The sequence below is a fragment of the Bufo gargarizans genome, chromosome 7, assembly GCF_014858855.1.
Source record: "Bufo gargarizans isolate SCDJY-AF-19 chromosome 7, ASM1485885v1, whole genome shotgun sequence".
NCBI classification, from domain to species: domain Eukaryota; kingdom Metazoa; phylum Chordata; class Amphibia; order Anura; family Bufonidae; genus Bufo; species Bufo gargarizans.
Genome location: NC_058086.1, coordinates 45,455,318 through 45,466,483, shown reverse-complemented (window position 1 = coordinate 45,466,483; position 11,166 = coordinate 45,455,318). Strand labels below are relative to the sequence as shown.

General features: G+C 38.8%; 1 protein-coding gene across 1 annotated transcript; it reads left to right on the top strand.

Annotated features, from left to right (window-relative positions):
• Positions 1-4,779: 4,779 nt before the first annotated feature.
• FOXD3 (forkhead box D3) lies at positions 4,780-6,647 on the top strand. The gene has a single exon (XM_044301481.1). It carries the CDS (start codon positions 5,154-5,156, stop codon positions 6,258-6,260), a length of 1,107 nt encoding a protein of 368 aa, XP_044157416.1. The 5' UTR covers positions 4,780-5,153; the 3' UTR covers positions 6,261-6,647.
• Positions 6,648-11,166: the final 4,519 nt, after the last annotated feature.

Sequence of the window (11,166 nt, the reverse complement as noted above, 5' to 3'; positions counted from 1 at the left end):
TACACATTTACATAGTAAAGCAAAACCAAACTGTTACATTGCACCTTTTGCACTTAGCTTTAGATCAGCATGTGACAAGGGCCCCAGGATGGTGTACAATAATTAACCCTTTAACCTCTGGGGTTCTTTTTTTTTTTTTTTTTATTCTTGGTTTGTCAGATGGTCCTTTATGCTAAAGTGTTGAAAGCTCAGGGGTGTTGATCCATCCCAGTACCTGAACCCAAAGATGGCAGTGACACAGGGCAAGGTGTGAGCTCCAGGAATAGCACAGGAGAAGGGATAAGCTTGGCCATAGCAGCCTCCCTGTCCTGTAAATGTGTGGGGGGGGGGGGGGATAAAAATGACTCCCATCATAGTGTTTGACAGAATGATCCAGAATGATAAAGCAGCCTCTCCAGAGGGGGTAACAATGCTGGATTCTCCCTTCTAAGCTGCAGCCTAGAGGGATGAGGAGCCTCCATGAGCAGCAGCCTCCTCCTCTGCCTCTGCCTCCCTCCTCTCTCCCTGTATTCAGCTCGTTGTGATGAAAGCTGACATGCAGATCACTCCATACTAATGTGCAATAATTAACATAATAGCTGTAATTAAATGCACGCTAACAAGGCCATAAATATATCATGTAGTGTTACTGTCTCACTGCCCCTAAATGCTCTCTCATCGTCCATTAAAGCTGAGGCCTCCTGCGCGATGGATGTGTGCGCCATTCCAGCAAAAATAAATCCCACAGATCCTGGAGAGATGGAAGAGAAAGGACCTGGGGGTGCAAGGATAATGATACATGTCATAGAGAACGGAAAAGGGGGAGCACTGAGAATGGAATAGAGCAGGACATAGGGATATTGTAATCTATCAGAAATAAAACACAGGAATATCATCCCTATAGAATAGGACGGCAGAAAATATGATTTAAAAAAAAAGGGGAAAAAATATATTGAATAAGTCATTTAATCGAAATAGTAAGAATATTAACGTATCCATATAAAAAAAGAGAGAAAAAAAGGAAGAAAGAAAGAGAAAGAAAGAAAGAGAAAGAAAGAAAGAAAGAAAGAAAGAAAGAAAGAAAGAAAGAAAGAAAGAAAGAAAGAAAGAAAAATAAAAGATATAGATAGATTATTTATTCAAATTTGCACCATAAAAGTCAATCTGGCGCACAGGATTGTCATTTTAAGGGTTAATCTTGGAAAATCGATTCTGTCAAGAGCAGTGTCATAAACTTGGTACAAGATATATCCATAGAGTCCTGTATACACAGTGCGGCTAAAGATTATTGCATCAAAGCTCTGTCACTGATTGGGATCAGTCATTAGTGAAAGTAATAGGATTATGGAGTTAAAAGCGGACATCACTGATTCCCCTGCTTCCTGCAAGCCTCGTAAATCCACTGCCTGCAGATAGAGAGCTAGATAGATAGATAGATAGATAGATAGATAGAAGATAGACAGATAGATAGATAGATAGATAGAGATATATAGATAGATAGATATGAGATAGACAGATAGATAGATAGATAGATAGATAGATAGATAGATAGATAGATAGATAGATAGATATGAGATAGATAGACATGAGATAGATAGATAGATAGATAGATAGATATGAGATAGATAGATAGATAGATAGATAGATAGATAGATAGATAGATAGATATGAGATAGATAGATAGATAGATAGATAGATATGAGATAGATAGATATGAGATAGATAGATAGATAGATAGATAGATAGATAGATAGATATGAGATAGATAGATATGAGATAGATAGATATGAGATAGATAGATAGATAATGATAGATAGATAGATAGATAGATAGATAGATAGATAGATAGATATGAGATAGATAATAGATTAATATTTAGTACTCAGTGTAATATAATGAAAAAATACAAAATACATTTACAGTTTATATGTAGAAAAAGAGAAAGAACTGCTACTTACAAATATTTCATCAGGTACAGTACAGCATTAGGGTTACATGTAATTCTAAGTACACCAAATGCCAGCCGTGTCACTAAACTCTGCTTCATACATACCGATATAGATAGATAGATAGATAGATAGATAGATAGATTAATACCATATAACACACACTTGGGTCCAGTGCACACATGACAGATTATTATTGTGCAGCTTTGATATTTTGGATCCTCTGAGCTCCTGATCCTATTAGTGGCAGAGGCTCCTTCTCTGTCATCTGTGCACTTTTGGGTAAATACTTGAGAGGTGTATGGCCAATTGCAATTAGGATTAGAGCAGGATTTACCTAACACCAGATCACAGTCAGATGGACAAGAGCAAACCAAACCTTTACACAACAAGTCCAGAAGTCAGAACCCTGAGAATATTATCTGGGAATTTGCGATTCAGTTTGTAAGTAGATTAGATAGACAGACAGACAGATAGACAGAGTATCGGGTCTTTACATGGGACTGCAGACACACTTACACCGGTATCTTCCATACAATACAGAAGCACTTAAATGACAGACGCAGCCCTGCTACATGTACACGGAGGGCGCAGCCCCCTGCCCTGGCTGTACCGCAGACATTGGGGTCTTGTATTCAGATTACACGGATTCATCGCTAATAGACGTGAAAGGCGCCTGTTCACACCAAGCATCGGAATCAATGATACGAATTAATTCATTTGACTTTTATTGTGTTAAAAAAAACAGCAACAAACGAATCCACGAATCTGCCCCCCCCCCCATCTCCTCCAAAAATATACACCCCCACCCACCCAAACACAAGTCAGGTGACCTTACCCCCCAAATGGTTGCTGATGACCGGGATCATCGCCTACAAGGAGCTGACAGACAATTAATGAAGAGGCCAATTAGAGATGAGACAGTATTCACACAGGCTTCGGCTTCTGCTGCTACAATGCGAATATTTGTCGCACAAAAAAACTGGTGGAAACATTTTCAGGAAAATGACAACAAATGTAACCGCTGAATGATCTTATATTTCTAATTAGTTCTGTAAAAGATTTGTAAATTATCAGTGCGTATATATCAGTATATATCAGTATGTATCAGTATATATCAGTATGTATCATTATGTGTCAGTATATATCAGTATGTATCAGTATATATCAGTATGTATCAGTATATATCAGTATGTATCATTATGTATCAATATATATCATTATGTGTCAGTATATATCAGGGGAATGTGCGCAGGATTTTAGGTACAATGTACAGACTGGTCGGAGGAAAACGATTCTTCCTATAGAAATGAGAAAGGGGAGCAGTGAACTTCACATAGATAGGGAACATTGCTCTCACCAGCCTTGGCCTAGGAGCAGACACTTCAGGCAGTAGCAGAGCCACTATTTACCGGTATTCACACGGAGCGGTCACTGATGTGGAGAGAACAATTGATCCGGGTGTCAATTATGGATGTTTTAATTAATGCAAAAAGGGAAAACAGCTCCATGAGAAATTAAGTGGGGTCATTAAGGGGTTAATTTACCAAATAAAAGCAGGAAGAAAAAAAGAAAGAAAGAAAGAAAAAAAGAGAAATTAGATAGATAGATAGATACTTTGCAGTCCTCTTTAGGCTGATATTATACAATGGGCTCAGGGAACAATTAACCTGTTAATCTCCGTTTCCGATGTTTTCTCGGGTGTGTTGAATATAAATGGAGCTCTGGGGGGCGCTGTTCTCTTGCGGTCACCTGTGCAGTGAATAGCACCTCATTTCCTCAGCTTTCACATGCTAACAGCGCCATGATTGCCTCCCATACATCGACAGCCTTTGTGATGATGGCTTCTTTACAAGTAATACAGCCATCAATAGATGTTTTCTCAGCCCCCTCCCCTCCAGCTGCTGGAGCCCCCTGCACCCCCTGTCCACCCCGGGCCTCCCTATCACCTGTCAGCACCATCCATGCCACCAACATATCCAGTGCTGCTAGCTTCTACCCAAGGCTTCTTCCTTCCAAGTTGCTTGAGATGCCAGAAGGTTCCCCACTAACCCCTGTCCTAAATCCTGCCAGGGAGGTGAGGGTGGCAGCTCCTGTGCCAGGGTGCATGTGATGCCAGGGAGGTGATGATGGTAGCTCCTGTGACAGGGTGCATGTGGTTCCAGGGAGCTGAGGATGGTAGCTCCTGTGCCAGGGTGCATGTGGTGCCAGGGAGGTGAGGATGGTAGCTCCTGTGACAGGGTGCATGTACTGCCAGGGAGGTGAGGGTGGCAGCTCCTGGGCCAGGGTGCATGTACTGCCAGGGAGGTGAGGGTGGCAGCTCCTGTGACAGTGAGGTGAGGGTGGTAGCTCCTGTGCCAGGGTGCATGTGCTGCCAGGGAGGTGAATGTGGTAGCTCCTGTGTCAGGGTGCATGTGGTGCCAGGGAGGTCAGGGTGGTAGCTCCTGTGTCAGGGTGCATGTGGTGCCAGGGAGGTCAGGGTGGTAGCTCCTGTGTCAGGATGCATGTACTGCCAGGGAGGTGAGGGTGGTAGCTCCTGTGCCAGGGAGGTGAGGGCGGTAGCTCCTGTGCCAGGGTGCATGTACTGCCAGGGAGGTCAGGGTGGTAGCTCCTGTGTCAGGATGCATGTGCTGCCAGGGAGATGAGGGTGGTAGCTCCTATGATGCCAGGTTGTCCTCAGTCTTGCAGATGATGAGAGTTATGCTGCTGATGTCTCTTTGTTGACAATTTCATGAAACAACTTGAGTTGTGCATGGTTTAGCTGGGGGTGGGGGTGGCTGGGGGGGGGGAGTGACGTCAGGTGGTCATGTGACCCCCCCTGCTAGTATATCTTTAACTGGAAAGTAATCTATCAGCCAGTCTTTGCAAAGGGGACTTTAAAAGTGGCAGCGAGGGTAAGCCAGCCATCACCTAAGCAGCACCTTGTGGACAGTGCCCTGGCTCCAGCCCTCCTCTGGACACTCAGCGGACTCTGCTCCATTCCCCTCCCTGTCCCCTGGAAAATCTGCTACCTCCAAGCCTGGAGAGAGAGAGGGAGGGGGCACTGGAGAAGAGACAGCACAAGGCTGGCTGTGAGTGCTCAGGAGCTCAGCACTGGCTGACTTGCTTGCTGCAAGTTGGGTGGCCTGAAGACCCCACCGAGGACTTTCTTTGGAAATTTTGCTTGTCTTTTTGCCTTCCTTTGCACTACATACCTACCTAGCAGGTCAGCCCTGGCCAAAAGCTGTGATGACCCTATCTGGAGGCAGCAGTGATATGTCCGGCCAGACGGTGCTGACCCCTGAAGATGTGGACATTGATGTGGTGGGAGAAGGGGACGAGTCCCTGGACAAGGATAGTGACTGTGAGAGCCATCATGAACCTATGGAGGATGTGGAGGATCTCGGGGGGAAGGAACTGATAAGAAGCCCCTCAGACAGCAGCACCCATGAAGCAGAGGGCAAAGGAGACCTTCAGGAGGGGAATGCAACCACCCAGAGCAAACCCAAGAGCAGCCTGGTGAAGCCCCCTTACTCCTACATCGCCCTGATCACCATGGCCATCCTGCAGAGCCCCCAGAAGAAGCTGACCCTCAGTGGCATCTGTGAGTTCATCAGCAATCGCTTCCCTTACTACAGAGAGAAGTTCCCAGCCTGGCAGAACTCCATCCGACACAACCTGTCCCTCAATGACTGCTTTGTCAAGATCCCTAGAGAACCTGGCAACCCAGGCAAGGGCAACTACTGGACCCTGGACCCCCAGTCTGAAGACATGTTTGACAATGGCAGCTTCTTGAGGAGAAGGAAAAGGTTTAAGAGGCACCAACCCGACAACCTGAGGGACCAGACTGCGCTGATGATGCAGAGTTTTGGAGCTTACAGCCTGGCCAGTCCCTACGGCAGGCACTATGGGCTTCACCCTGCAGCCTACCATCACCCAGCTGCATTGCAATACCCCTATATACCCCCTGTCGGGCCCATGCTGCCCCCAGGTGTCCCCCTATTGCCTTCCACTGAACTCAGCAGGAAAACCTTCAACTCCCAGCTCAGTCCCAGCCTCCAGCTGCAGCTGAACAGCCTGAGCACCGCAGCTTCCATCATTAAGTCAGAGCCCAGCAGCAGACCTTCCTTCAGCATAGAGAACATTATTGGGGTGTCAGCGGCCTCCTCTGTGGGGGCACAAACTTTCCTGAGACCTCCAGTGACTGTGCAGTCAGCCCTGATGAGCCACCAGCCCCTGTCACTCAGCAGAAGCACTGCCACCATCACCCCAATATTAAGTGTCCCCACAAACCTCCTATCAGGACAGTTCCTCCCTACAGCAGCCACTGCAGTAGCCAAATGGCCGGCGCAATAATCCCCCCTCCAAAAAAATAAAAAGACTAGAGCGACCCGCAAAAAATTAACCCTTGAGAAGGGACTGCTGTCTTGTATCTGTACATCCCGGAATGCATTGTGTGCAGGTAAAAACTGTAAATATTTGTATCAAACAAATTACAGCAAATCCTTATATTTGAACGATTTTCCTTCCTGGGTTTTTATTTTTGTAAGAAAATTGTAGATTTCCAGCACTGAGCTTTCATTTTTGTTGAAGGTTCATTTTAGGAAAACGAAAAAAAAAAAAAATGTATAAAAGAAAATTTTAAATAATACATTTTCAAGAAAATGGTAAAAAAGGCGAAAATCTAAAAGCAAGTCTGTTTCTAGATGAATGAAAAGTCTATGTATCTATACCTGTCATAACCCTTCGTGTTGTACACTATTTTGTAAATAAATTTTTTTAAATGTTCAATTGTCTCCTAATTTTTTTTGTTTTTGTTTTATTTGTTTATTTTTTTTATCTGGAATGAGAATTATATTCTGCATTATATGTGGTCAAGAGTTAGAGGAAATATACAAAGAATTACCCGAAATAATCCGGGGATTAAGTGGAGATCGGATTAGGAACAGTTCGCTTTTATAGTTTATACTCATGTGATAGATAGATAGATAGATAGATAGAATATAATTTTACCTGCATGTTATATATGTACCTATGTATGTATAGTCTTCACATATTCCAACATTTCTTTTATCTTATATCATCTATCTTTTTCTACCTCATATCTATCTATCAGCTGTATCTATCTTTTATATATCTATATATCTACTTATTTTATATCTATCTAAGATATATATATATATATATATAACCCTAACCCTAACATATATATATATATATATATATATATATATATATATATATATATATATGATACCGATCTTCCTATCTATATATGAATTATTCGATTTTGAAAGTTGTATTCAAATTAGCAGGGAATTATAATAATAAATATGATTTTGTCTTTTTCTATAGCTAGATGATATTATCATGAAATAATAGTGCATTTTGTAAATCAAATCCCTCATACCCTATTTTATTTTTCCCTTTCTCTGATTTAATTCCACGATATATCTATAGTACAATTTGCAGGTGGATAATTTGGTACAGATCTGCAGGGGCTGTGGCAGGGGCTCTGCTGATATTTGGGGAAGGGCTGAGGGTGACTTTTCGGGGGTAACATTATCTCTGCACTGAGTAAACATTTATGCTCCTGTATAAATATAAGGGGATAAAAGCCGATGAGAGGGCAGGGAGCTTATAAATAAGAGGAGTCACCTGAAGACAAGGGGGATCAGGTATCACATACAGCACAGGCTACATTACATCTCTCCATGTGCGGCTGCGGTTATAAAACTCGCTTCACAGTTGTGTCTGGTTAATCGGTTCTGAGTAAACAGCAAATGGTCCTTCATTTGTAGAAGAGGGAGGTTAGGACTAAATATAGCAGATCCCCCTGGGAAAAAGGGAAAGGACTTGTCTTCTTGAATTCACTTTTAGGCTCAAGAAGCTGCTGATCCGAAGCTTCTACATGGCATTGGATAACAGGGTCTCATTCCAGTCCTGATCCTTTGTTACTTATAAAATTACTTCTTCATATCTCAGGACATAGCAGCAATACCTCAGCCTCACAGGAGCTGCTCATCCCCCCTGCCAGGAGAAGGCTGCTCCCTGCAAACCAGGCCTGGAGCAGGGCAGAGGGAAGCGACATTATTAGGAGTCAGACAATATTATGCGACAATTCTTACTACTGAATTATTAGATTACTGCGTGCTATTTTATATGGTTAATATCTTGCTATACTCTATTACTAATTCCATTCTTTTATAATAATTATTATTTTACTACGTTATTATTTTATATTATTACTATCTTGCTATACTCTATTACTATTTCTATGCTTTTATTATTATTATTATTATTACTTTACTACTTTATTATTATTTTATAGTGTTACTTTTATATTGTTACTATACTCTGGTACTATTTCTGTCATTTTATTATTACAATATTGTTATTATAATATTTTTTGACCGTTTTGCTATTATTACTAGCGCTCTACATGTGATTTTTTTTAGTTAATTATTATTCATATTATTATTAGTTTTATTTTAATATGATTATTTTATTTTTGATCATATTTACTGTTATTACCACTACTACTGTGATGCTACATGTATAATTTTACTTTTAGAATATTATCAATACATTATAGTAATACTATAATGTATTTCCTATGCAATTACTATTTAGCTACTACTATAGCACATTATCATTATGTTGTACCTTTTCATTATTATTATTATTATATTTTATATTATTATTACTATCATACTACTCTATTTCTATTATTTTATTAGCATGAAATTATTCCCATTCTTTATTGTTATTAGCTGATGAGTTATGTGTATTATTTTATATTCACATTCTGTAACAATTACATTTCACAACACAATATTTTTTACATTATTTTTTACATCCCAAAATGCTTCCTGTTCATTATATTTTTATATTTTTGTCATCAAAATGTGTATAATTATATTTCATACGACGTGATTGATTTTTATTTTATTCCATATTTATTCTACATTTGTATTTTTAGGACTTGAATAATGAAAATGTAATAATACTATTAGGCTCTTTTCTTTATTTTTTCTTTTAATTCTTTCCCCTTTTTAAGCCATGTAGTCCATAACCAGAGTATTAGTATGTCGGTATAGTTAGAGAAAAAGTGTTTTTATTAAAATAAAAATAACATTTTATGAGTATAATTAGCAATTGACAGCTACAGCCCACCGCCAGGCCGGAGGAATACCAAGGTTGTCAGAGTTTGGACAGCTGTCTTCGCAGCTCTCGTAGGGTCAACGGGAGGAAAAACTTGCAGCCGACAGGTATGATTGTCCATAGAGTATGACCCTGGAGGAGATCTGCCGCAGTAACAGCAATGGCCTCTAGGTGGCAGAGCAGCAATACTGCAAACTGGGATTTGTCTCCCTGTGATTCTTTCTCCTCTGCAAAAAATGTCACCACTTCCTAAGTAAAATATTAAACTATTAATTTGCCAGAGTAATCCTTTACTTTACTTTGCTCTGTGCATGTAGTGTATTATATAGCATTACATTATTATTATTATTATTTTATTATCATATAGCATTACATTATTATTATACTACATATATTATTTTGCATTATATATTTTATTCCATATATAGAGTAGGTACATGTTTAAAATGTATTTTTTTCATTACACATATTTGCACAAATGTATAGAAATGTATACAATATAACACACACACATACATATATATATATATATATATATATTCTGAAAATTTATTTATGTGTGAAACATTAATATATTTAGCGTGTATATATGTAATACAATATTGTGTGTATATATATATATATTTATACAATACTGTATTATATATATATATATATATATACACTAAATATATTATTCCACACATACATACATTTTCAGATTATATAGTAATAATATATAATAACATATAATATATATTTTTTAGATATATTTAGGAAAAAATATACAATATGAGATATACAGTATATTCTATTATCAAACGTATGTAATATAAAAAAAATGTATATCATCTAAGCCTATATTGTATTGTTGTATTGTATATTTTTAGCTTCTATTTGTCTGCAATAATTATTATTTTGCACTGATGAGATGTCACCCAGGGCTCAGCACTGGGATCAGCTTGCTGTAATGGTTTTGGATGGAGGTGTCAGAGCTCAGGCTTTATAATGTCATGTACAAGTGGCTTCTGCAAGTGAACCTCCAGCCTCCTGCATGTAACCCAGGCTTATTCTGTGCTTTTCTCTCAGCTTCAATAAACTATTTGACACACATGGGAGAAGCTGACACTGCTAGTGACAGATGTCTATTAGTATAAAGCATAGCAGCCTGTCCTGCGGGGGTATTAAAGGTAACCGGATACTAAACATGGAGAGAATGACCCTCACTGCTCTGCGCCCAACAGTTGCTGGACGCTCATCCAGGGCCAACATTTCACTGCTGATTTACAACAATGGAAAATCTACCCTTCACTGCCCAGAAAGCTGAAGATACAAGATGGGACTGTGGGTGAAGAAATAGGATAAAAGAGGGAAACAGCAGAGGAATAGAGAGAGAGAGAGAGAGAGAGAAAGAGAGAAAGAGAGAGAGAGAAAGTCTAATATACATAGAAAAAGTCGAACAGAGTCTAGTATATATATATATATATATATATATATATATATATACAGAGAGAGTCTAATATATATAAAGTCTAATATATATATATATATATGTAGAGAGAGAGTCTAATATATATATATAGAGAGAGAGTCTAATATACATATATATACAGAGAGAGAGAGTCTAATATATATATATATATATATATATATAGCGAGAGAGTCTAATATATATATAGAGAGAGAGAGAGAGTCTAATATATATATATAGCGAGAGAGAGAGAGTCTAATATATATATATCTATAGAGAGAGAGTCTAATATATATATATTAGAGAGAGAGAGAATCTAATATATATATAGAGAGAGAGAGAGTCTAATATATAATATATATATATATATAGAGAGAGAGAGAGAGAGTCTAATATATATATAGAGAGAGAGAGAGTCTAATATATATACAGAGAGAGAGTCTAATATATATATATATATATATATATATATATATAGAGAGAGAGTCTAATATATATATGCAGAGAGAGAGAGTCTAATATATATATATATATATCTATATAGCGAGAGAGAGTCTAATATATCTATATATAGAGAGAGAGTCTGATATATATATATATATATATACAGACGTGGACAAAATTGTTGGTACCCTTTGGTCAATGAAA

Excerpts from the sequence above, each read along its gene's own strand:
- FOXD3 (XM_044301481.1), top strand. The coding sequence starts at position 5,154 with ATGACCCTATCTGGAGGCAGCAGTGATATGTCCGGCCAGACGGTGCTG.